Source organism: Thunnus maccoyii, chromosome 10 (genome assembly GCF_910596095.1).
Source record: "Thunnus maccoyii chromosome 10, fThuMac1.1, whole genome shotgun sequence".
Lineage (NCBI taxonomy): Eukaryota > Metazoa > Chordata > Actinopteri > Scombriformes > Scombridae > Thunnus > Thunnus maccoyii.
This window is the reverse complement of record NC_056542.1, coordinates 130,001-157,500: the sequence shown is the minus strand read 5'-3', so window position 1 is coordinate 157,500 and position 27,500 is coordinate 130,001. Positions and strand designations below refer to the sequence as shown.

The window sequence follows — 27,500 nt, the reverse complement described above, 5'->3', positions numbered from 1 at the left end:
TGAAGATTTGACACAATGGATAATATAACAAGCTTTTAAAATACAACACATTGTTAAAGATGAAACCAGTGGTTTCCAACCTTTTTGTCTTTTGACGTCTTACAAAAAGCAGTGTGTAGTCGGGGTCACATTTCACATGTCTATGAGTTGTTAACAGCTCCACCAAATAGTGATTTTTCCCACTAAACTTCTCACATGCTTTCATTTCAATAAATGTTCAAATGATCCAATATTTCAGCAAAAATCAAAGATTAGAGAAAAAGTCCAAAAACTGAAAACAGATTTGTGTATCAGAACTTTGTTTTTTCTTCTTTCCTCTCCCATTAATCATCTCACCACCCCTCAGATTTATCTGCTGACCCTTTGGAGGGGCCCCGACCCCTAGGTTGGGAACCCTTTGGAGGGGCCCGACCCCTCGGTCAGTGAGTGATCAATAACTCTGCTGGGTGACAGAGAGCAATCAGTGTTTGATTATTGATTATTGATTGATCTCTGTGTGTTTTCAGACCAGCGCTGCACTGAGAGTTTCCCGCCTGCCTCTGGTTCGCTCAGCAGTGCAGTCGGTGACCTCAGCGTACTCAGAGGTCAAAGGTCGTTACCCTCTCCTGGGGATGATGGGAGGCGTGGCTGAGGTTGGAGTTCGTAGTATTTCCCTTGTGGCCATGAGACAAGCCACGCCCCTCCTACAGAGCCTGGAGCCCCAGAGTACGCACAGCTAATGATGCTAATGCTAATTCGATTCAATTCAATTCAGTTTTATTTATAAAGCGCCAAATCACAACAGAAGTTATCTCAGGACTGTTTCCACATAGAGCAGGTCTGGACCGAACTTTAATCTACAGAGACCCAACATTCCTCCATCAGCAGCAGGAAAAACTCTCCTTTAACAGGAAGAAACCTGCAGCAGAACCCGACTCTAGGTGGCGCCGTCTGCCTCGACTGGTTGGGTTGAGAGAGAAAGAAGGAGACACAGAGAAACAGAATAACAACAATAATAATAATAATAATAGAAATATGACTAATAATAGTAGCAGCAGCGTCACATCAGACAGCAGTCGATCTGCAGCTGAAAGGTTTCCTGTTAGACAAGAAAACCGGAGAAGAAGCAAAGTTAGTGACATGCATTGATGTTACATGAATGCATACAGATACAGAGGAGGAGAGAGGAGCTCAGTGCATCATGGGAAGTCCCCCAGCAGTCTAGGCCTATAGCAGCATAACTAAGGGCTGATCCAAGGCGAGCCTGGTCGGCCCTAACTATAAGCTTTATCAAAAAGGAAAGTTTTAAGCCTACTCTTAAACATAGGGAGGGTGTCTGCACCCCGGACTGAATCCGGTAGATGGTTCCATAGAAGAGGAGCCTGATAGCTGAAGGCTCTGCCTCCCATTCTACTTTTAAAGACTGTAGGAACCACCAGTAAGCTGCATACTGGGAGCGCAGTGTTCTAGTGGGATAATACGGTATTATGAGCTCTTCAAGATATGATGGTGCCTGACCATTAAGGGCTTTGTAAGTTAGGAGAAGGATTTTAAATTCTATTCTAGATTTTACAGGAAGCCAATGTAGTGAAGCTAAAATGGGAGAAATGTGATCTCTTTTTCTAGTTTTAGTCAGAACACGTGCAGCTGCATTCTGGACCAGCTGGAGAGTCTTTAGAGACTTGTTAGGGCAGCCTGATAATAAGGAATTGCAATAATCCAGCCTAGAAGTAACAAATGCGTGAACTAGTTTTTCTGCATCTTTTAGGGACAGGATGTGCCTGATTTTTGTGATATTACGTAAGTGAAAAAAGGCAGTCCTTGAGATTTGATTTATGTGGGAGTTAAAGGACATATCCTGATCAAAGATAACTCCCAGATTCCTTACGGTGGTGCTGGAGGCCAGGGTAATGCCATCCAGAGTAGCTTTATCATTAGATAATGTGTTTCTAAGGTGTTTAGGGCCAAGCACAATAACTTCAGTTTTATCTGAGTTTAGTAGCAGAAAATTGCAGGTCATCCAGGTCTTTATGTCGTTAAGGCATGTTTGGAGTTTAGTTAACTGATTGGGTTCATCAGGCTTCATTGATAAATATAATTGGGTATCATCTGCATAACAATGAACATTTATTTATGTTTCCTAATAATATTACCTAAAGGAAGCATATATAAGGTGAATAGAATTGGTCCAAGTACAGAACCTTGTGGAACTCCGTGTCTAACTTTTGCCTTCATGGAGGATTCATCATTAACATGTACAAACTGAAATCGGTCTGATAAATAGGACTTAAACCAGCTTAATGCAGTTCCTTTAATGCCGATTAAATGTTACAGTCTCTGTAATAGGATTTGATGGTCAATTGTGTCAAATGCAGCACTAAGATCTAACAGGACAAGTATAGAGACAAATCCTTTGTCTGATGCAGTTAGGAGGTCATTAGTGACTTTCACCAGTGCTGTCTCTGTGCTATGATGCCTCTAAATCCTGACTGAAAATCCTCAAATAAACTATTGTTATGTAGAAAGTCACATAACTGATTAGAGACTGCTTTCTCAAGGATCTTAGAGAGAAATGGAAGGTTAGATATAGGTCTATAATTGGCTAAAACACCTGAATCAAGAGTAGGCTTCTTAAGAAGAGGTTTAATTACAGCTACTTTAAAGGACTGTGGTACATAGCCTGTTACTAAAGACAGATTGATCATATCTAGTAAAGAAGTGCTCACTAAGGGTAAGACTTCCTTAAGCAGCCTAGTTGGGATGGGGTCTAAGAGACAGTGCTAACACTGCTAACATTGTTGATAATGCTAATACTGCTACTGCTAATGATGCTATTGCTAACATTGCTAACATTGTTGATAATGCTAATACTGCTACTGCTAATGATGCTATTGCTAACACTGCTAACATTGTTGATAATGCTAATACTGCTACTGCTAATGATGCTATTGCTAACATTGCTAACATTGTTGATAATGCTAATACTGCTACTGCTAATGATTCCTGTCTTTCTTCTTCTCTCTTCAGTTGAAGTTGCAAACAGTTTTGCTCTCGTTGGTCTCGACCGTCTGGAGAGAAACTTTCCCATCCTAAACCAATCAACAGACGAGGTTTGTTACTGATGACAGTTTTATTGATCAAGTAGTAGTAATCAATCGACTGCAGATGACAAAGAAATAAAAAACAGACTTAAAAAATGAATGATTGTGAAAAAAATTCAAAAAGCAGCAGCTGCTCTGAGAACTCAGTCGATGTCGGCTGGTGACGAGTTTCTTTATATGGTCGTCTGCTCGTCACACAGCAGCCAGTTCACTGCTCCGCTCCGCTAACATTATGCTGTTTTTCCATTGTTTCATTACACAGCAGGAGAAATAACATAAGTGGTTTACCTGTTGGAGGTGTGCTGGTCGTCTGCATCTCTTCATCATCATCATCATCACTGTGGCTGTTTCTGCTTGTACTCTTCCTCCCTGCATTATTTATAACTGATCCAAACAGCTCCGAATATCTCCACGTGTTGTGTCGACCGGTTTTTAGTGTCGCTAATGAAGCTCCGCTAATTCAGTGAGGAACATATTTAATTTCCTGTAAATTCTTCACAATAAAAGTCTCCTGTTATTTAGTCAATTTAAAAGCTTTTAATTTTAAGTAGTAAAGCAGGAAAAGTTGGGTTTACATCAGCGGTAACTTAACACAACTCTGATAGGCTGCCCTTCGTAGACTTCCTGAAGCTGGCCAATCACAACAGAGTGGGCTCATCGGGAGGCGGGCCTTAAAGAGACAGGAGGTCAGACTTCCTGTTAGAGACAGAGGCTGAACTGAGGACCAGTAGAAGATAAATAAGGTTTTAACTGTGAATCGTGTCCCAGAATAAAAAATATAAAGCAGGAAATGAGCAGAATAGGTTCCCTTTCACTTGTTTGACATTTGTGTTTTTTGTTTGTTTCTGATGCTTATTTAATAATAATAAATATTATTATTTTTATCTTAAAACAAATGATCAACCACAGATCAGATCCTGACATCATTCAGCCTCAGACAAGAAAGGAAAAGAAAGAATGAATCGATAATTAAATAATAAGCAAACAAAAGATATAAAAAGGAAAAAAAATAGAATAATGATAGAAAATTAATTTAAAATATCTGCGGAGTCTGCAGAGAGGAAACATGGCGTACTGTCCCTTTAAGAGTGCAGCTGCTGACCAGGTGTTGTTCCTCTCTAGGTGATGGGTCACCTGAAGGACGCCTTCTTCGTAACACTGGACGACGTGCAGCTGTGGGTGGTGGACGGGCTGGACGGCGCTCTGGATCAGCTGGAGCGCCTGTCAGACGCGGCCTGGGCGACGGTGCGGCTGCTGCAGGAGTCTCAGGTGGGCCGAGCCGCCACGTTGGGTCTGGATGACGTGCTGAGCCGCCTTGAGGACGCCACGGCCTACTACCTGCCCCTCCCCCCCACACTGCGTGAGTACGGGGGCATTCTGGGTAACGGAGGTCAGGTTTAGGATTGAGGAGTGAGAAGGCTGGGGTCGGGGGGGTTGGTGTCATCACATTCATTCAATAAAACACGTCATGTGACTCTCCTATGGTCACATGAGTCAGTAAGAATTAAAAAGATCTGATTGGATCAAACTGGAGACACTTGTGCTGTTTTTTAATCTCAATAGAGTTTCTAAAAGCTCAAATAAAAACAACAGAAAGTCAAACTTCTGTTTTGTTCCAGAACAAAAGAAACTTCATTTAAAAGAAGAAAGTTAAACCATCAGTCAGTCATCAAATGAACATTAAAGCTGTGTTTCTTGCTGTAATCATTCCTCCTGTTCATACTGACCATTAGAAGATCCCTTCATAATGACCTTACAATGGAAGTGATGGAGGACAAAATCCACAGTCTGAAGCTAATATGAAGCTTCAGCGTCCAAATGAGTCAAATCAAGTAGATATCGTTCAACGTTACAGTCTTTTTAGTGCCAAAGTTCCTCTTTTTGTTACTATACTTCCACCTGCAGCTCAACAGGGAAACACTGTCCGAGGAAACACAAAGAGGGAATTTGATGCTAAAAAGACTGTAAATGTGTCAGATATCCACTTGATATGACTAACTCAGACTGATGAAGCTGAATAGAAGCTTCACACAGACTTTAAATGACTGTGTGGACACACTGTGGATTTTATCCTCCATCACTAACATTGAAAGCACATTTGAAGGATCTTTAATATCCAGTATGAACAGGAGGAATGATTACAGCGAGGAAAACCTCTTTCACTGTTACTATGGAAACCTGACTGATTTCTAATAATGTAAATAAATAAGTTCAGTGTTGCAACAGAACATTTGTCAGAATGTGTTGTTTAAAAAACGATCTAATAATTTAATTCTTTATTCAATATTTATGTTTTTAGCACCTTTAACAAACTCCATTTCCCATCAGCCCACAGACCATCACAGGTTAAACATCGTGACTCAACAGAGGAGGCAAGTAGAGGGCCTAGGGTTAGTTCAGGTGTCTGTAATAACAGCGGGACAGTGGAGCGTTGTGGTTAGTTCAGGTGTCTGTAATAACAGCGGGACAGTGGAGCGTTGTGGTTAGTTCAGGTGTCTGTAATAACAGCGGGACAGTGGAGCGTTGTGGTTAGTTCAGGTGTCTGTAATAACAGCGGGACAGTGGAGCGTTGAGGTTAGTTCAGGTGTCTGTAATAACAGCGGGACAGTGGAGCGTTGGGGTGAGTTCAGGTGTCTGTAATAACAGCGGGACAGTGGAGCGTTGTGGTGAGTTCAGGTGTCTGTAATAACAGCGGGACAGTGGACTGTTGTGGTGAGTTCAGGTGTCTGTAATAACAGCGGGACAGTGGAGCGTTGTGGTTAGTTCAGGTGTCTGTAATAACAGCGGGACAGTGGAGCGTTGGGGTGAGTTCAGGTGTCTGTAATAACAGCGGGACAGTGGAGCGTTGTGGTTAGTTCAGGTGTCTGTAATAACAGCGGGACAGTGGAGCGTTGTGGTTAGTTCAGGTGTCTGTAATAACAGCGGGACAGTGGAGCGTTGTGGTTAGTTCAGGTGTCTGTAATAACAGCGGGACAGTGGAGCGTTGGGGTTAGTTCAGGTGTCTGTAATAACAGCGGGACAGTGGAGCGTTGGGGTGAGTTCAGGTGTCTGTAATAACAGCGGGACAGTGGAGCGTTGGGGTGAGTTCAGGTGTCTGTAATAACAGCGGGACAGTGGAGCGTTGGGGTGAGTTCAGGTGTCTGTAATAACAGTGGGACAGTGAAGGTGCGATGTGTTCTGAGTTCACAGAGAATAAAGTGAAACTAAGTCTCAGTTCAGTCAGAAACAAATCAAACTAAAACTCTGTGGTGTCTGTGATGGTGTCAGGTCGGGAGTGGGAGATGAGGGTGCAGGAGTACGAGGATGAGGATGAAGATGAAGAGCCCAGTCTGTGGACGAGGGTCCGCAGCCTCCTGCTAGGTCTCAGCCTGCAGCTTTACCATCGCATGATGAAGGTCAGAGAGCAGCTGCAGAAAGCCGTGAGGACGCTGGGAGACGCTGCCAACACGGTGAGAAAGTGTCTTCTAACCTTAAACATCTCATATCATCTGTGAAATCTGGGTCTGATTACGCTCGACGTCAGTCTGCGGCTGATGTGAGGTTTTCAGGAAATATACAATATATATTACAAGCTGGAAACTCATAATTACGATAACGCTCATATGACTTGAACGCAGCATCAGCTGACTGAACTCAGGACTGTCAGTTGGAGGAGGAGCAGATTTATTATACTTATTTTTTCATATGTATTTTATTGGGAACATTATTCAGTAACACAGCAGACATACTAGAACACTGATACATGTTTTCCTTATTTTAACCTTTTTACCTTGTTACCTGCTGAACAGACACACCTGCAGCTCCTCCCACAGCATAATGATGTCATTAAGAAAGACAGAAAATAAAAGAAATAAGAGTCAATAACATTAGAAACACAGAGGATAAAGATGTTAAGTAATGATGTTGTTACAAAACAGTTAATGATGCTTATTGTCACCAACAACAATCCAGCAGGATTCACAGAAAACACTTCAAAGTGACACAAATATCTTTCTTTTAGTGACCAGCTGAGTCTCTACATATCTCTGCTGTCAGTGTTAAGTCTAAATGTGTTTTCAGAGTTTGACCTGACGCAGCGAAGGAGGTCAGAGGTCACAGCAGCATCTCAGGTTCATCCTCTGGATGTGTTGGTGGTACTTTACTGGGATCCATTGATGATAATTACATTTTTACTAACTGCTTTGTTCTATTAAGGGAAGACGTCTTATAATATCACACAAACATTCTGTATGTTTTCCACTGAGAGGTTCTAGCTTTCAAAATAATGAATAAATGATATTAAAGTCAACTTCATACAATTTTTATTTATTCCAAAATTCTAAATACTAATGAAAATTTGTATTTTTTAGATTGAGTTTCACATTTAAAGGAAGTTAATAGTTTAGTTTACTGATGTCTGCAAATGTTCTGTCAGCTGCTACGAACAGAAAGCTGATCATGTGACCAGCATCACGTGATGTCACACATTTTGAACACATTGTGCCGAATGTTCTGTCATTTTTTTCAATATTTTATCTATAAAAGGGCAAAGTCAAGGAGTATTTTAACTGACCGTCAGCAGGTACACTGTCGTGGTTTATAATTTAAATATATCTTCACATTTGAGGTTAATCTGTGCAAAAAGATGACATGTGGTCACCATTAAAACTATAGCTTAAAATATGTCAACTAAGTTACCCAGTAGAGTTTATTCAGCTGTGTGACTCTACAACTGTGTGACTTTCATTGTCAGCTGTTACACCTGATTTTCTCACATTAAAAATAACTAAAATGCTGCTTCTGATATCTTTCAGGATATATTTACATCCACACAGCTTGTTTGAGTTTTGTACACAACTAAAACATCAAAATGACCTGTGATAAAAAACATTTCTGTCCTGAATGACGGCGTGTCAGTGTCTGTGTTTGATTGACAGCAGGTGGGGGGGCGTGTCAGTGTCTGTGTTTGATTGACAGCAGGTGAGGGGGGCGTGTCGGTGTCTGTGTTTGATTGACAGCAGGTGAGGGGGGCGTGTCAGTGTCTGTGTTTGATTGACAGCAGGTGAGGGGGGCGTGTCAGTGTCTGTGTTTGATTGACAGCAGGTGAGGGGGCGTGTCAGTGTCTGTGTTTGATTGACAGCAGGTGAGGGGGGCGTGTCGGTGTCTGTGTTTGATTGACAGCAGGTGAGGGGGGCGTGTCGGTGTCTGTGTTTGATTGACAGCAGGTGAGGGGGGCGTGTCGGTGTCTGTGTTTGATTGACAGCAGGTGAGGGGGGCGTGTCGGTGTCTGTGTTTGATTGACAGCAGGTGAGGGGGGCGTGTCGGTGTCTGTGTTTGATTGACAGCAGGTGAGGAGGGCGTGTCAGTGTCTGTGTTTGATTGACAGCAGGTGTAACACAGACGGCAGATTGTAAATACACTGATGACATGAAACTGTCCCCTCAGGTGGGTCTGGGTCAGGTGCTGGAGCTGCTGGGCGACCTGTTGCAGTACCTGCAGAGCCTGCTGGTGGCGCTGGTGTACCGGACAGAGAGCCTCAGGGAGCTGACCCTGGACAGGGTCAAAGGTCAGGCCCTGATGCTGGCAGAGCTGCGTCCAGTCCGACAGGTCCGAGAGCTGCCGATCCAGATCCAGCAGCTCCTCAGAGACCTGCAGGAACTCTCCAAGCTCCTCCTGCAGCTGGTCATCAACGCCACACCGCTCTACAACATGGTGAGCCCACCTGAGACACACCTGAGACACACTTGAGATACACCTGAGACACACCTGAGACACACTTGAGATACACCTGAGACACACCTGAGACACACTTGAGATACACCTGAGACACACTTGAGATACACCTGAGACACACCTGAGACACACTTGAGATACACCTGAGACACACTTGAGATACACCTGAGACACACCTGAGACACACCTGAGACACACTTGAGATACACCTGAGACACACTTGAGATACACCTGAGACACACTTGAGATACACCTGAGACACACCTGAGACACACCTGAGACACACTTGAGATACACCTGAGACACACCTGAGACACACCTGAGACACACTTGAGATACACCTGAGACACACCTGAGACACACTTGAGATACACCTGAGACACACCTGAGACACACTTGAGACACACCTGAGACACACTTGAGATACACCTGAGACACACTTGAGATACACCTGAAACACACCTGAGACACACCTGAATCTCCCCCTGGTTCCAGTCTTTGTGCTAAGCTAGGCTAAACATGTCTTGTACATCTGTCTGTACTGTAAACTGTTGGACGGTTCCTTTAAGTCTTGTTGTGTGAATCAGAGCTGCAGTGATTAATTGATTAGTTGATCAAAAGAAAATTAATCAGCAAGATCAACCTTTTCTCAAGCAAAAATGTCCAAAATATCCTCAAATGTCCAGGTTCAGATGTGAGATTTGTTACTTTTGTGTGTTTCAGTTAAAGTTCAGGTGTGTTTCAGTAAAGGTTCAGGTGTGTTTCAAAGGTTCAGGTGTGTTTCAGTTAAAGTTCAGGTGTGTTTCAAAGGTTCAGGTGTGTTTCAGTTAAAGTTCAGGTGTGTTTCAGTAAAAGTTCAGGTGTGTTTCAGTTAAAGTTCAGGTGTGTTTCAGTAAAGGTTCAGGTGTGTTTCAGTAAAGGTTCAGGTGTGTTTCAGTTAAAGTTCAGGTGTGTTTCAGTAAAGGTTCAGGTGTGTTTCAGTAAAGGTTCAGGTGTGTTTCAGTAAAAGTTCAGATGTGTTTCAGTAAAAGTTCAGGTGTGTTTCAGTAAAAGTTCAGGTGTGTTTCAGTAAAAGTTCAGGTGTGTTTCAGTAAAAGTTCAGGTGTGTTTCAGTAAAGGTTCAGGTGTGTTTCAGTTAAAGTTCAGGTGTGTTTCAGTTAAAGTTCAGGTGTGTTTCAGTAAAAGTTCAGGTGTGTTTCAGTTAAAGTTCAGGTGTGTTTCAGTAAAGGTTCAGATGTGTTTCAGTTAAAGTTCAGGTGTGTTTCAGTAAAAGTTCAGGTGTGTTTCAGTTAAAGTTCAGGTGTGTTTCAGTTAAAGTTCAGGTGTGTTTCAGTTAAAGTTCAGGTGTGTTTCAGTTAAAGTTCAGGTGTGTTTCAGTAAAGGTTCAGATGTGTTTCAGTAAAGGTTCAGGTGTGTTTCAGTAAAGGTTCAGGTGTGTTTCAGTTAAAGTTCAGGTGTGTTTCAGTAAAGGTTCAGATGTGTTTCAGTAAAGGTTCAGGTGTGTTTCAGTAAAGGTTCAGGTGTGTTTCAGTTAAAGTTCAGGTGTGTTTCAGTAAAGGTTCAGATGTGTTTCAGTTAAAGTTCAGGTGTGTTTCAGTAAAGGTTCAGGTGTGTTTCAGTTAAAGTTCAGGTGTGTTTCAGTAAAGGTTCAGGTGTGTTTCAGTAAAGGTTCAGGTGTGTTTCAGTTAAAGTTCAGGTGTGTTTCAGTAAAGGTTCAGGTGTGTTTCAGTTAAAGTTCAGGTGTGTTTCAGTAAAGGTTCAGGTGTGTTTCAGTAAAGGTTCAGGTGTGTTACAGTAAAGGTTCAGGTGTGTTTCAGTTAAAGTTCAGGTGTGTTTCAGTTAAAGTTCAGGTGTGTTTCAGTAAAGGTTCAGGTGTGTTTCAGTTAAAGTTCAGGTGTGTTTCAGTAAAGGTTCAGGTGTGTTTCAGTAAAGGTTCAGGTGTGTTTCAGTAAAGGTTGAGCTTGAGAACGTTGTGATTGACGGCTGTCATAACTGTCTTTTATGAGCCGATATATATTGATGACAGATTAATCAATAACATAAATACTCTGCAGCTGTGATTGAGCCTCTGAGCTGTTGGAATATAAACTTTGTGCTCTGTGCGCCAGCTGCAGCAGCCGTCTCAGCAGGAAGTGGAGGACTTCCTGAACCAGGAGGACTTCCTGTGTGACAGCTCGTCTCGCCGCAGCTCCACTAACAGTCTCTTCCTGAAGGCCATGGACGGCCGTCCTCGCCGCCGCAGGAGCCTGTACTCCCGCGCCGCCCGTGGTTCCGGCCCCCAGAGCCCCGACCCCCCCAACGGCCGCCGCGCCAGCTTGAAGCAGGACCCGGACGGGGAGGCCCCGCCCTTCCCCTCCGATGCTGCCGCTCACCGCCGCCCGTCCGCCACCGAGCTGCTGCTCGCGCCGCTCAAACAATTCGTCTCCCAGAGCCAAAAGGCCTTCGAGTACCTGAGCCCCAACTCGCCCGACGAGCCCGTCAACGCCTCGGCAGCCCCCGCCGACTGCTAAACCCAACGCTGCACTCCACCCTGATCCCTGACCACTCACTGCCTCCAGCCCCGCCCCCCGACCACTCACTGTCTCCAGCCCCGCCCCCTGACCACTCACTGCCTCCGGCCCCGCCCCCCGACCAATCACTGCCTCCGGCCCCGCCCCCCGACCAATCACTGCCTCTGCTCAGTGGCCGGACGTCTCTGCCTCCGCTGGTGTTAGTGAGCGTCTACACGTTCACCAACAGAGCAATCGGAAAGTTAGTTTAACGGCAGCAGACGTGACATCAGTGACTTCATATTTACTCTCCGTATAGTTTAACATGAGGCTCTTTTATTCTGTCAGATATTTAATGTTTAATGTAAAACAGCCTCAAGGAGAAAAACACAACCTATTATTACTGTTATTATTATTATTATTATTATTACTACTATTATTATTATTATTATTATTACTACTACTATTATATTAAGAAAACAAAGCTGTTTTGGTCCTTGGGGCCACCGTACTCTCACCAGGTTTATATTGGCAGCAGCATGTTGAGTTGATGGTTTCCAGCAGGTCTGAATGTGTCGATGACGACGGTCTCAGATTGTCTGCATGAGTGAGACCTCTGACTGTTTGCAGTCTTTGTGCCGACTGAAACATGTCTTCAGTTCTTTGTTTTAGTGTTGAGGCCGAACTGCAAACCGACTCCAGCGATCAACTTCAGGCAAATAACGAGAGGCGACACGAGAGGCGTTTAAAAGAACAGCATCAGACATTCAGCACTGAACTAAAACACAAGTTCACTACAAAAAGTTTTGATCTCAGACACAAAAAACAGTAAAACTCCTTTAAAACGTTTCCGTCAGTGAAGTTAGTTTGTGGTGAGTCGATCTGAATGAACTGAAGCTTCAAACGTGTTCAGTTTTTCTTTTCTCTCATATTTAGAAACAGTTTGTTCTTTCTGCTCCTTTATTCTAAAACTGTTATAAATCCATATAAAAGTTATATTGTCAGAATATAATAAAGAGTTTGATCTGCTTCTGTTTGTTTCACTTTATTACATCAGCTTTTTATTTTATCCTTCGTCATTATAGAGATTAGAGTAGATATGACAAACTGATCATTGATTACATGACGATGGTTTACAGTCCGTGTGTCTATGTTATGAATTAATGAAATGGACACTATAAAGACAGATTTTATGTGTTTGTGTTCATCCCTCCAGCAGAATCAATAACAAGGCTGATGAACATCGTTCTTCCTCATGTGGTGTGATGATGGTGGTGCAGAGCGCTGTCGAACACGTCAGCTGGGTTGAGATCTGGTGAATTCATAAAATATGATTCACATCATAGCGTCTGATATATACGCATCATCATCATGTATTTATAAATACAAACACTGCATTTCTTCCCGTGGAGGCAACAGTTCAGTAAGTGTCTGCTGTCAGTCAGCTGCTGAAGGCAGGTCAGAGGTCATCATCATGTCCTCCTCCTCCTCACTCAACAAAAGCAGAGGAGAGCGTCGTATCCACGCCGACTCTGACCTGCGTTCAGCGTCTCCGTCCACAGAAACGCCTTCAGCCGGATGCAGCTGTGAATAGTTTGATGCCAAACATTTGCAGGCGAGTATTTTGCATTTTCATGTTGTTGCTGTGTAAAGACCTTTAAGCATGATAATATAATGATAAACATAAAGTTCATTCTAACTCAAGTGGAAGATGGAGTCCACACCACGACTAGAACAACACGGACAGTAGTGAACGATGGGATCCACTTTCAGAGTGATTTGATGAACGATAGAAACACTGACAGCCAATCAGAATCCATCCTCTAAACCACACGGCACAACAAAATCTCCATCTAGCCTGAAACTTCCAGTAAAACTTCAAAACCTGCAGATATCATATCTCATCACAGACTGACACTGCAAATCAGAGGTTTGTTTCTCTTTATTATACAATGATGCTGGAACTTTGTTCTCCACTATAATGTGAAAAAATGACAAAGTTAGCGACCGTTTGAGGCTTCAGATCCGTATTCATACTGTGTGACCTGTCGCAGTGCAGTAGCTTGGGCTACCTGCTGGCGGTATTTGTCCTCGTTGTTGTTGGTTAGGAGTCCGATTATAGTTGTGTCATCTGCATATTTGAGAATGGTGACTGAGCTGTGGTGGGATGTAAGGTGGTTTGTATAGAGGGAGAGGAGCCCATGTGAGAGGACGCAACCCTGGGGGGCGCCTGTGCTGAGGGTCAGGGGTCAAGATGAAAGGCTGGCCATCTTAGCCCTCTGTTTCTTTCCCCATAGAAAGCTCTTTATCCAGTGGCATATGCAGGGATCAATGTTCATGTCCATCAGTTTGTTGAAAAGATTGACCGGGTTTATTGTATTGAAGGCAGAGCTGAAGTCAATGAATATGATGCAGGCGTAGGTGTTTGGTGACTCCAGGAGAAGTAGTGTGTGATGGAGGGCTACGTTGACAGCATCCTCAACTGACCTGTTGGCACGACAGGCAAACTGGTGAGTATCCATCGGAGGGGTGGTGAATAGTTTCAGGTTGGAGAGAATGATGCGCTAAAACGACTTCATGACCACGGATGTTAGGGCAATTGGTCTGAAGTCGTTGAGGCAGGAGATCTTGTTTGATTTTGGCACTGGAATTAGTCCTTGAAGCACTGTGGTACTGAACACTGGCGGAGGGAGATGCTGAAGATGTTGGTGGATGTGGGGGCCAGCTGAGCTGCACAGTGGTTCAGTACAGCTGAACTGATCCTGTCCGGGCCTGCTGCTTTCCTCTTGTCCGTTTTTCTGAACGTGGCCCACACCTCCTCCTCCTGGATGAGGAATGGAGGGGGTGGAGGGGGGGGCGGAGGAGAGTAGGGTGGGACTGAAGACTGTTCATAGAAACCTATCATAGAACTCATTGAGCTTGTCTGGGAGATCAGGGTCAGTGTCAGGAATGGGGGAGGGTCTTTTATTGTGGTTGGTCATTGTCTTTATTTTTTTCCAGTTGGTTCTAGTGTCATTAGGTGTAATTTGTTGTCCCGGTTTTATTGCATAATTTGATTTGGCTTTCCTTGTTGCAGATCTTAACTCATATTTTGTACTATTGTATTGATCCATGTCTCCACTGATGAAGGTAGAGTTCTTTTTCTTGCATAGGAGTTGAATGTCTTTGTTGAACCAGGGTTTGTTGTTGCTGTGGGTTTTCACTGTTTTGGTGGGGATACACATCTCCACACAGAAGTTGATGTATGACGTCACAGTGTCCGTGAGCTCATCGAGGCTGCTTGCACCTGTACTAAATATCTCCCAGTCAGTACACTTGAAGCAGCCTCTCAGAGTTTCCTTGGCAGATGTAGTCCAGGATTTGATGGGTTTGGATGTTGTATTGGTGGATTTGAGTTTCTGTCTTTATTTCGGGATGAGGAGCAGCATTGCATGGTGGGACCTTGCCAGCGGAGCCCTCGGGAACAAACGGTAAGCTTCATTGATGGTAACATAGCAGTGGCCGAGTATGTTGGATCCTCTGCTGGGGCATGCCTGTTGTTTATAGTTTGGAAGTTTGGTGGACAGGTTTGTGTGGTTGAAGTCGCCAAGTGCAATTACTGCTTCACTGGGATGGGAGTTTTCCACAGAGGAGATGAAGGTGGCTAATTCTGTGATTGCTATGTAGCATTAGCCGTCAGTGGGATGTAAACACCGACTATAACAACAGATGCAAACTCTCTGGGAGGGTAGGAAGGTCTACATTTAACACTGATGTATTCCAAGTGAGGGGAACAGGAGCTGTTTATCACAGTAGTGTTGGTACACCAGCGTTCATTAACTATGAAACAGATACCATTGCCTTTGGTTTTCATTGATAGCTTGGCTTACCTGTCAGCTCAGTAGTGACAGGTGGGGTTACCGCTGTGTGGTCCAGCCAAGTCTCAGTCAGGCAGATGGCAGAGCAGTCTTTGTAATTCTTGTTGGTTTGGATTAAAAGAAAGAGCTCGTCGGTTTTGTTCCGGAGGGATCTCACGTTAGCCAGCAGCAGTGCAGGTAGTGGTGGCCGGTATGGGCGCCTCCTGAACCTGGAGAGAACACCAGCACGCCGTCTTCTCCGGTCTGGTTGTTGCCTGGTTGAGGTTGGGTAGCCAGGTGAGGAGTTGGTGGCTAGTATCTCCACAGGTGACGTTGGTGGAGCGTGTTGTTCCGAGGCTGGGATCAGATTGACTCTTAGGGATAGTAGCTCCCGACGTGTGTACATGAACAGACATGATGATTTCCTAACATATAACATAGACACAGTAGTAGAGCTTGTACCGTGGCAAGCCTCACGACCGCCTTAAAAAAGATTATAATGTGTTTATGCTTCAGTTACTCTGCAGCAGGGGTTATTTGGTGTCTCTAAATAGTCTTCTTCTGCAAGATGCCCTTTAGAAAAACATGTAAAATATCCATTTTCTATGGTATTGTTGTTAAATTTGAAATTGGACTAGGTAAGGCCCCATGCTGTGGTCCCATTGTGTTTTCCAGCTAATAAGTCCCAGCTGTAGTTCATCTGCAGGCGTCTGTTTGTAAAAAAATATTCAGGCGGAAATAAAAACCTTCTACTTCAGTCTGCTCAAACTTCTTTCAAACTATGTAGAGTTATGGTCTCTCTCCACCTCCCTACACTCGTATTTTGAGTGTAATTCATTTGCCAGAAAAGAGACAAAACACACAATAAACAAAGCTAAAGATGATTTGACTGACTTCCTATAGATATTGCAATAATATCATTATTGTGAATTGTTTTTGCCACAATAATCATGTTGTCAAAATCTGATATCATGACAGCCCTAATATATATATATAATGTGTATGTATATATATATATATATATGTATATGTATATATATGTGTGTGTGTGTGTGTGTGTGTGTGTGTGTATATATGTATATATACACACACATATATACGTTTTTTTAAGTAAGTAAGGTAAGTTTTTTTTTTACCGCAGCTCCACTGGGGCAGCTGGAGTTGAGGGACTTGCTAAATGGCACCTTAGTGGTGGTAATGAGGGAGGTGCGAGTTATCTTGCCGGTCCGGGAATTGAACCGTCAAACCTCCAGTCAGAAGCTCACTTCTCTGACCTTTAGGCCACCACTGATCTGAAATGGACCTTGAGTTCAGGTTTTGCTGTAAATGAACCAGACTTTTTTTTCATGCTTTAATAACTTTAATCACAAAGTGGAACATTGGATCAAACCCACAGATGGCCCTGCTTCAAGGTCCTGAAGGGTCCTGGAGGGTCCTGGTGGGTCCTGGGGGGCTCTGGAGGGTCCTGGAGGGTTCTGGAGGGTCCCGCAGGGTCCTGAGGGGTCCTGGAGGCTCCTGGACTCTCCTGCAGCAGTTGGGGACAGTCGGGTCTGTGTATGAGGACTGTGGTGAGTGATTGTTCCTGGAGGCTGCCGGGCAGCGGTGAGGAGGCAGAGTGGAAGGAGGCTCCGCTGTCGGACTCGTCGGACCCGGGTCGGTCCTGGTCGGTCATGTCTGCTTCACTGACAGCAGCCAGCGTGGGAAAAACACACAATACGGAATAGGATAGGAACAGGAAAACCAGGTCAAATATATTATACTGTATACAGCAGCTCCTCCTACTTCCTGGTCACATGTTCACGCCTTCTTTTAGATTCCTGAAACTGTCTCATGTGTTATTTTATATTAACATTTACCCAGAATAACATTAAAATGGAAAAAAACAAGGAGTAAATAGATAAAATTATATTTTAGAAATCAGGATAATCTGATCATAATTTATTAACGACTGGAAATCTAAAATGTTAAAAGCCAAAAGGGAAGAAAATGAAAAAATAAAACTGTAACTTATATTAAATAATTAATTTTCTAACATTTCAATTTAAACTTTTACATTTATCAATTTTTCAATTTCCATTTTTAATTTTCAGATTTTTTTTCAGATTTGTTATTTCAGTTTTTTGTCGTTTTTACGTGTAATTATGTGATTATCATGATAAAATATGAACAGTTTATTTGGATCAGTGTATTTTTGGTATTTGAAGTTTCCCTTTAGGGAAAAAAAACAAAAAATCCAAAAAATGTTCATTTTTAAATCTAAACGTAATAAACAATAATATCTGTTTTCTTTTGGTTTGAATTTTGTTTGACCTTATTGAAATGTTAAAACGAAGACCTGATCTCAGAGCTGCTGTCTCTCTCTCCATCCTTCGCTCTCATGTGACTCTCGGAGCGCTCAGACAGTCTTCGGCGTGTTGCCATGGAAACCCTCCTCTTCATCAGCATCAGGGATGAAGGCTCAGTGATGCGTGTCGAGTTCAGAGCGGATGTCAAACTCTGCTGCTCATCATCGCTGGAGTCTCTGAAAGGAAGTTGAACAGAAAGAACTAATAAATGTAATTAATAATTACCTTTTATTATGTTTCCTGCTGGGAGACAAACTCTGTGTTCAGGTCAGAAAAGGAGTTTTAGTTTGTCAAAGAAATCTACAATATGAATATCATCACCTGAAAACAAACCTGGAAGAATCATAAATTATTCAAAAATTAACTTTCGGCTCAGAGTAACTAAGCTGAGCCTCAGACAGGAAACTCACCTTTAGGTAAAGCAGGTGAAACTCCTGAAATCTGCAGATACTTTCTTTGTATTTATATTTATTTTTTACCAGATCCTCCTGTTTACATTCTCACACATATTCAAATGTCTATTCAGCATCTGAAACTGCCTCGTGTCATATAAATACATGTATTGAGGATATTTTATTCAGATTTCTTGTTAAAAGAGAAAACAGTGTTTAGTTTTAATGTCAAGATGTGTTTTTTCTTTCTCTCACTTCTTTTCTAGTGAAGCTTTTTATTTGTATTGTCTGTCTTGTGTCTTTATTGGGATCATGTACAGTGTTAAACATTAATGTTTCATCTGCAGTCGCTTCAGCAGGTCACATTTAAAACATATAACAGCACAATAACAAACGGTACAAAACAAAACACACACAGGACACATAATACAAAATACAAAGCTACACACAACAGCACATCACACACACACGTCAACTAGAAATTACTAATGTAAACAAAACTCAGAGGTTACAGAGCTGAGTGGTTTTTAGCAGATTTTTTAATTTGGTTTTGAATGTACTGATTGAACTACAGTTCTTCAGATCATCAGGTAGGACGTTCACTGAGTTGTGTCTTCACAGAGAAAGCTGATGTCTAAATGCAGTGTGATGGTCCGATCTATAGAGGATATTCTGGAGGATCTAATAGAACTTACTGAGCGAGTGAACACAAAGTCACATAGTGGAGGACACCAAGATATTTAAAATCAGTAACTATGTCAATTTTTTCACCTTTGATGAGAATATCAGTGTGAGGAGGTTGTACCAATGTGTGATCCTTTCCAATGCAATTATTAGTTTATCAGCCGCTAACTCAGCTGTTTTTGCATGTGTGTACACAATAATGTCATCTGCATACATTTGTAGTTCTACATCATGACACTGTTGAGGGAGATTATTAATATATAGGCTAAATAATAGGAAAATCAAATCAAATCGAATATCCATCCAAATCCAGTTTTCCTCCTGATTGGCTGTCAGGAAGTTTCACTCGGCCAATCAGAGCTGCAAACATTAGTCGATCATAAAGCTGCTGCTTGCAGACGTTCATGTGGTCGTTTCTTTTCTCCTTGCAGTACGTTTAAATAGTTTCAGACCTCCTGACAGCTGGCAGTGATTGAACTGAGTATTTATTGTGTTTGTATTAACTGCATTAGTTGTTTCAGTGTTTGTGTCCAGCTGCTGCAGATGGAAATAAAGCAGCTGCTTCTGTGTGTGACAGCAGCACGTCTTCATCAAATTTTCAGTCACAGAAATATGAGACATTTTCCTGAGAACTTCCTTCCTGGTGAAACTCTTGTGTATGTGACACTCACAGCTCCTCCTCGCCATCTTCCTGGAAGGTCTGAGGTCGCACACAGACGACACACGTGTTTCCCAAACTGTGGAAACATGGCCGACAGTACACACCTGTAACATGCACATGAGAGGTGAGCAACATCTGGAATGTGACACTGATAGAGAAATGCAATGCAATGTGTAAAGTCCTTAAAACATCATGAACATAAACATAACTGTGTGACATCATAGCTTAAGAGTGACAGACAAGACGAAATATTTACATGAAGCTGTTCCACCCTGTTGGACTGACAACAGATATCTGCTACAGCTGTAACATCCACCTAGTTTACAGGAAACAGCCAACCAATCACAACCCTGTTACACTAATGAGAGTGTAACCCAGGTCATAAAGAGTTAACAACACGGAAGTGCCTCAGCCAATCAGAGTGCAGGTTACACAGCGTACGCTGGTCAGACACTGGGTGACACTGTTGAGAGAGGACGGGCTGCTGAACGGTAAAAATATAACTCAGATAAAACAGCAAAAACACCGTATAATGTTGTCAAAGCAGAACGTTAACAGCCTGCACTTTGTTGTAAGCTTGTAGATGTGTGTGTGTGCATGTGTGTGTGTGTGCGTGTGTGTGTATGAGTGTGTGAGAGGCTGCTCACTGAAACCTGAGTGACACAGAGGAACTCTTGAATTGGTGAGTTGTAGTAAAAGTCAACAATTAAATGCTGTGCCACATGATGCTAGGCTAAGCTGGCTAGCTCAAGTGGAAGGGCCTAAAGCTACCAAAAGTGCATTTAGTGTATCTATCACGCCCAACCCCCAGCACCACTTTCATGCTAAACCCCCAGCACCACTTTCACACTCAACCCCCAGCACCACTTTCACACCCAACCCCCAGCACCACTTTCACACTCAACCCCCAGCACCACTTTCACACTCAACCCCCAGCACCACTTTCACGCTAAACCCGCAGCACCACTTTCACACTCAACCCCCAGCACCACTTTCACGCTAAACCCCCAGCACCACTTTCACACTCAACCCCCAGCACCACTTTCACACCCAACCCGCAGCACCACTATCACGCTCAACCCCCAGCACCACTTTCACACCCAACCCGCAGCACCACTATCACGCTCAACCCCCAGCACCACTTTCACGCTAAACCCCCAGCACCACTTTCACACTCAACCCCCAGCACCACTTTCACACCCAACCCCCAGCACCACTATCACGCCCAACCCCCAGCACCACTATCACGCTAAACCCCCAGCACCACTTTCACGCTAAACCCCCAGCACCACTTTCACACTAAACCGCCAGCACCACTATCACGCTCAACCCCCAGCACCACTATCACACTCAACCCCCAGCACCACTTTCACACTCAACCCCCAGCACCACTTTCACACTCAACCCCCAGCACCACTATCACGCTAAACCCCCAGCACCACTTTCATGCTCAACCCCCAGCATCACTATCACACTCAACCCCCAGAACCACTATCACACTCAACCCCCAGCACCACTTTCACGCTCAACCCCCAGCACCACTATCACACTCAACCCCCAGAACCACTATCACACTCAACCCCCAGCACCACTTTCACACTCAACCCCCAGCACCACTTTCACACCCAACCCGCAGCACCACTATCACGCCCAACCCCCAGCACCACTATCACGCTAAACCCCCAGCACCACTTTCACACTCAACCCCCAGCACCACTTTCACACCCAACCCCCAGCACCACTTTCACACCCAACCCGCAGCACCACTATCACGCTCAACCCCCAGCACCACTTTCACGCTAAACCCCCAGCACCACTTTCACACTCAACCCCCAGCACCACTTTCACACCCAACCCGCAGCACCACTATCACGCCCAACCCCCAGCACCACTATCACGCTAAACCCCCAGCACCACTTTCACGCTAAACCCCCAGCACCACTTTCACGCTAAACCCCCAGCACCACTTTCATGCTCAACCCCCAGCACCACTTTCACGCTAAACCGCCAGCACCACTATCACGCTCAACCCCCAGCACCACTTTCATGCTCAACCCCCAGCACCACTATCACACTCAACCCCCAGCACCACTATCACACTCAACCCCCAGCACCACTTTCACACTCAACCCCCAGCACCACTATCACGCTAAACCCCCAGCACCACTTTCATGCTCAACCCCCAGCACCACTTTCATGCTCAACCCCCAGCACCACTTTCACGCTAAAACCCCCAGCACCACTATCACGCTAAAACCCCCAGCACCACTTTAATGCTCAACCCCCAGCACCACTTTCATGCTAAAACCCCCAGCACCACTTTAATGCTCAACCCCCAGCACCACTATCACGCTAAAACCCCCAGCACCACTTTAATGCTCAACCCCCAGCACCACTTTCATGCTCAACCCCCAGCACCACTATCACACTCAACCCCCAGCACCACTTTCATGCTCAACCCCCAGCACCACTATCACGCTAAACCCCCAGCACTACTTTCACACTAAACCCCCAGCACCACTATCACGCTAAACCCCCAGCACCACTATCACACTCAACCCCCAGCACCACTATCACGCTAAACCCCCAGCACCAGTCTCACAATCCAAAATCCCAGACTCTGACTTTACTCTTTATTTTTTTACTTGACTTGGAAAAGACATTTACCTCCTTCATTCTTCTTCAAACACATTCCCTGTGCCTGAGGATGGACTGAGTCATAACCAGTCGACTGAGTATTCATATTATTGATATGGTGTATTGGTGCCTTGGTTAAAGTGATTTTGTTATTGCTGGAGCAGTGATTGGTGAACTGTTGTAAGGTTGAAGTGTGTTGTAAAGTGATAATACTGAACAGGGAATTGTTCTAATATTGGTACATAACTAACGTTGGATCCAAATATTGAGAATTGAGATTATCTATAGAAGGCTGCACCCAGTCAAACAGAAAAGTAGTTGAAAAGAACTCAGGTTCAAAACCAAAAGAAAAAAGTGACAGAAGAAATAATTTGTTGCTGAATTGAAACTAAGATGTCTTTGTGGAATTTAATTATTCACTGAACTTAAAGTTATTTAATTTATTTTGTTTGTTTTCAAAAATAATACACGGTACCAGTTTACAAATAGCAATTTCTGCTTCCTGTTGGAATCTGGTTTCCTCTGATCCTGGCCCAAAATTATTACAATCCTTCATAAATATTAACGTTAGGAGCCGAGTAATACAAGAGATCATTAACCATTAATGTAACAAAACAACAGTCAGCTGAGAAACATGTCTGATAAAGTGTCAGTGTCACACACACACACACACACACACAAACACACACACGCGTGTCTCGATGTCATTTAATCAAATAGAAACGTTTCTGTCAGACTTTAAAAACTCGTTTGGTATGTGTGTCGGCCTTCAGTCGTCATGGGGATGACTCCTGTTGAAACTGTCTCACCTGGACACTGTGGGACGTCACAGATGACCGTGTTGTCCTCCTCTGGCCACGCCCCCTCACCACAGGCCCGACAGCTGACCGATGACAGACCCAGCAGGTCACACAGGTGAGGTCCTCCAGGTAACCTGACAGAGAGGAATAACTGTTTGTGGGAGATGTTTCCCTGCAATACCACAAGTGTCCAGTAGGCAGCACAGCTGAGCAGCTCTCTCACATATATGAATATCTGCAGCAGGATGATGATGTCATTAGTTTGCAGGTATTTTCTCATAAACTAAAGTACTTCTGACCACATGATGATGCTGGACGACCAAAGATCCATCCTGAGTGGAGCATGAACCCCCCCCACCCCATGTTTCCAGTCTCTGCACCAATGCAAGAAAAAACAAAACTCCGGTCTGATGTACCGTAACATGAGAGTTTCAAAATGACCTCCTCCTCTTCTTCCTCCTCCTCCTCCTCCTCCTCCTCGGCTCCTGTATGCAGACCTCCGCAGGGCTTTCCCCACCGTCCTCCTCTGATCTAGGATCAGCTGATGGAGGAACTGGATCCTCTCCTGAAACACAAACAACCAAACATCTGGTCAGCATCCTCCTCCACCCAGCAGACACTCTTTATATATTCTGCTGCTGCCGCGGAGCCTCTGAGCAACACATGAACCCTGTTCAGACTGTGTGAAGCAGCTTCGGACGGACGAGTCAGAGGAGTTACAGACAGTTTGTTCTCACTCCCAACTCGTCACATACTGAAGCTTGGTGAGGACCACTTGGCGTCTCTTTTGAACACATTGGGTTCCCCTTTAGTGTTATTGTTCAACGTGCAGGGTAGTCTGACAGACTTCTATAGTCTTCTATAGTCCTCTATAGACTTCTATAGTCTTCTATAGTCCTCGATAGACTTCTATAGTCTTCTATAGTCCTCTATAGTCTTCTATAGTCCTCTATAGTCCTCTATAGACTTCTATAGTCTTCTATAGTCCCCTATAGACTTCTATAGTCCCCTATAGACTTCTATAGTCTTCTATAGACTTCTAAAGTTTTCTATAGACTTCTATAGTCCTTTATAGACTTCTATAGACTTCTATAGTCTTCTATAGTCTTCTATAGACTTCTATAGTCCTTTATAGACTTCTATAGACTTCTATAGTACTTTATAGACTTCTATAGACTTCTATAGTTTTCTATAGACTTCTATAGTCCTTTATAGACTTCTATAGACTTCTATAGTCCCCTATAGACTTCTATAGTCTTCTATAGACTTCTATAGTCCTTTATAGACTTCTATAGACTTCTATAGTCCTTTATAGACTTCTATAGTCTTCTATAGACTTCTATAGTTTTCTATAGACTTCTCTAGTCCTTTATAGACTTCTATAGACCTCTATAGTCTTCTATAGTCCTCTATAGTCCTCTATAGACTTCTATAGTCCTCTATAGACTTCTATAGACTTCTATAGTCATTTATAGACTTCTATAGACTTCTATAGTCCCCTATAGACTTCTATAGTTTTCTATAGACTTCTATAGTCCTTTATAGACTTCTATAGTCCTTTATAGACTTCTATAGCCTTCTATAGACTTCTATAGTTTTCTATAGACTTCTATAGTCCTTTATAGACTTCTATAGACTTCTATAGTCTTCTATAGTCCTCTATAGTCCTCTATAGACTTCTATAGGCCTCTATAGACTTCTATAGTCTTCTATAGTCCTCTATAGTCTTCTATAGTCCTCTATAGTCCTCTATAGACTTCTATAGTCCCCTATAGACTTCTATAGACTTCTATAGTCCTCTATAGTCCTCTATAGACTTCTATAGTCCTCTATAGACTTCTATAGTCTTCTATAGTCCTCTATAGTCTTCTATAGTCCTCTATAGACTTCTATAGTCCTCTATAGACTTCTATAGTCTTCTATAGTCCTCTATAGTCCTCTATAGACTTCTATAGTCCTCTATAGACTTCTATAGTCTTCTATAGTCCTCTATAGACTTCTATAGTCCTCTATAGACTTCTATAGACTTCTATAGGCTTCTATAGTCCTTTATAGACTTCTATAGACTTCTATAGTCTTCTATAGTCCTCTATAGACTTCTATAGTCTTCTATAGACTTCTATAGTCCTTTATAGACTTCTATAGACTTCTATAGTCTTCTATAGTCTTCTATAGTCTTCTATAGTCCTTTACAGTCTTCTATAGTCTTCTATAGACTTCTATAGTCTTCTATAGTCTTCTATAGTCTTCTATATTCCTTTATAGTCTTCTATAGTCTTCGATAGTCTTCTATAGTCCTCTATAGACCTCTATAGTCTTCTATAGTCCTCTATAGTCTTCTATAGACTTCTATAGTCTTCTATAGTCCTCTATAGTCTTCTACAGACTTCTATAGTCTTCTATAGTCTTCTATAGTCTTCTATAGACTTCTATAGTCTTCTATAGTCTTCTATAGACTTCTATAGTCTTCGATAGTCCTCTATAGTCTTCTACAGACTTCTATAGACTTCTATAGTCTTCTATAGTCTTCTATAGACTTCTATAGTCTTCTATAGTCTTCTATAGACTTCTATAGTCCTCTATAGACTTCTATAGACTTCTATAGTCCTCTATAGACTTCTATAGTCTTCTATACTCTTCTATAGTCCTTTATAGTCTTCTATAGTCTTCTATAGTCTTCTATAGTCCTCTATAGACTTCTATAGTCTTCTATAGTCCTCTATAGTCTTCTATAGACTTCTATAGACTTCTATAGTCCTCTATAGACTTCTATAGTCTTCTATAGTCCTCTATAGTCTTCTACAGACTTCTATAGGCTTCTATAGTCTTCTATAGACTTCTATAGTCCTCTATAGACTTCTATAGTCTTCTATAGTCCCCTATAGACTTCTATAGTCTTCTATAGACTTCTATAGTTTTCTATAGACTTCTATAGTCCTTTATAGACTTCTATAGACTTCTATAGTTTTCAATAGACTTCTATAGTCCTTTATAGACTTCTATAGACTTCTATAGTCCCCTATAGACTTCTATAGTCTTCTATAGACTTCTATAGTCCTTTATAGACTTCTATAGACTTCTATAGTCTTCTATAGACTTCTATAGTCCTTTATAGACTTCTATAGACTTCTATAGTCTTCTATAGTCTTCTATAGACTTCTATAGTCCTCTATAGACTTCTATAGACTTCTATAGTCCTCTATAGACTTCTATAGTCTTCTATACTCTTCTATAGTCCTTTATAGTCTTCTATAGTCTTCTATAGTCTTCTATAGTCCTCTATAGACTTCTATAGTCTTCTATAGTCCTCTATAGTCTTCTATAGACTTCTATAGACTTCTATAGTCCTCTATAGACTTCTATAGTCTTCTATAGTCCTCTATAGTCTTCTACAGACTTCTATAGGCTTCTATAGTCTTCTATAGACTTCTATAGTCCTCTATAGACTTCTATAGTCTTCTATAGTCCCCTATAGACTTCTATAGTCTTCTATAGACTTCTATAGTTTTCTATAGACTTCTATAGTCCTTTATAGACTTCTATAGACTTCTATAGTTTTCAATAGACTTCTATAGTCCTTTATAGACTTCTATAGACTTCTATAGTCCCCTATAGACTTCTATAGTCTTCTATAGACTTCTATAGTCCTTTATAGACTTCTATAGACTTCTATAGTCTTCTATAGACTTCTATAGTCCTTTATAGACTTCTATAGACTTCTATAGTCTTCTATAGTCCTCTATAGTCCTCTATAGACTTCTATAGTCTTCTATAGTCCTCTATAGTCTTCTATAGTCCTCTATAGTCCTCTATGGACTTCTATAGTCCTCTATAGACTTCTATAGTCTTCTATAGTCCTCTATAGACTTCTATAGTCTTCTATAGACTTCTATAGTCTTCTATAGTCTTCTATAGTCCTTTATAATCTCCTATAGTCTTCTATAGTCTTCTATAGTCCTCTATAGTCCTCTATAGACTTCTATAGTCTTCTATAGACTTCTATAATCTTCTATAGTCTTCTATAGTCCTTTATAGTCTCCTATAGTCTTCTATAGTCTTCTATAGTCCTCTATAGTCCTCTATACACTTCTATAGTCTTCTATAGTCTATAGACTTCTATAGTCTTCTATAGTCTTCTATAGTCCTCTATAGTCTTCTATAGTCTTCTATAGTCCTTTATAGACTTCTATAGACTTCTATAGACTTCTATAGTTTTCTATAGACTTCTATAGTCCTTTATAGACTTCTATAGTCTTCTATAGACTTCTATAGTCCTTTATAGACTTCTATAGACTTCTATAGTCCCCTATAGACTTCTATAGTCTTCTATAGACTTCTATAGTCCTTTATAGACTTCTATAGACTTCTATAGTCTTCTATAGTCTTCTATAGACTTCTATAGTCCTTTATAGACTTCTATAGACTTCTATAGTCTTCTATAGTCCTCTATAGTCCTCTATAGACTTCTATAGTCCTCTATAGACTTCTATAGTCTTCTATAGTCCTCTATAGTCTTCTATAGTCCTCTATAGTCTTCTATAGACTTCTATAGTCCTCTATAGACTTCTATAGTCTTCTATAGTCCTCTATAGACTTCTATAGTCTTCTATAGACTTCTATAGACTTCTATAGTCTTCTATAGACTTCTATAGTCCTTTATAGACTTCTATAGACTTCTATAGTCTTCTATAGTCCTCTATAGTCCTCTATAGACTTCTATAGTCCTCTATAGACTTCTATAGTCTTCTATAGTCCTCTATAGTCTTCTATAGTCCTCTATAGTCTCCTATAGTCTTCTATAGTCTTCTATAGTCCTCTATAGTCCTCTATAGACTTCTATAGTCTTCTATAGTCTATAGACTTC

The 27,500-nt window shown here is 42.3% G+C and overlaps 2 protein-coding genes across 5 annotated transcripts in view; one reads left to right on the top strand and one right to left on the bottom strand.

Annotated features, from left to right (window-relative positions):
• Window positions 1-12,279, top strand: part of plin6 (perilipin 6) — a 16,141-nt gene extending 3,862 nt beyond the window's left edge. For both annotated transcript variants that reach the window (XM_042424566.1, XM_042424565.1), the window contains exons 3-8: window positions 507-705; window positions 3,007-3,089; window positions 4,203-4,440; window positions 6,348-6,529; window positions 8,505-8,771; window positions 10,901-12,279. In XM_042424566.1, coding sequence (XP_042280500.1) covers window positions 507-705; window positions 3,007-3,089; window positions 4,203-4,440; window positions 6,348-6,529; window positions 8,505-8,771; window positions 10,901-11,302 — 1,371 coding nt within the window. In that variant the 3' untranslated portion in view covers window positions 11,303-12,279. The remainder of the gene's footprint in view (window positions 1-506; window positions 706-3,006; window positions 3,090-4,202; window positions 4,441-6,347; window positions 6,530-8,504; window positions 8,772-10,900) is intronic.
• A 4,188-nt stretch (window positions 12,280-16,467) lies between these two features.
• dcst2 (DC-STAMP domain containing 2) overlaps window positions 16,468-27,500 on the bottom strand; it is a 30,376-nt gene continuing 19,343 nt past the window's right edge. For all 3 annotated transcript variants that reach the window (XM_042423088.1, XM_042423089.1, XM_042423087.1), the window contains 5 exons: window positions 23,053-23,201; window positions 22,646-22,770; window positions 19,210-19,303; window positions 17,453-17,638; window positions 16,468-16,799 (listed from right to left, as the gene is read on the bottom strand). In XM_042423088.1, coding sequence (XP_042279022.1) covers window positions 16,502-16,799; window positions 17,453-17,638; window positions 19,210-19,303; window positions 22,646-22,770; window positions 23,053-23,201 — 852 coding nt within the window. In that variant the 3' untranslated portion in view covers window positions 16,468-16,501. The remainder of the gene's footprint in view (window positions 16,800-17,452; window positions 17,639-19,209; window positions 19,304-22,645; window positions 22,771-23,052; window positions 23,202-27,500) is intronic.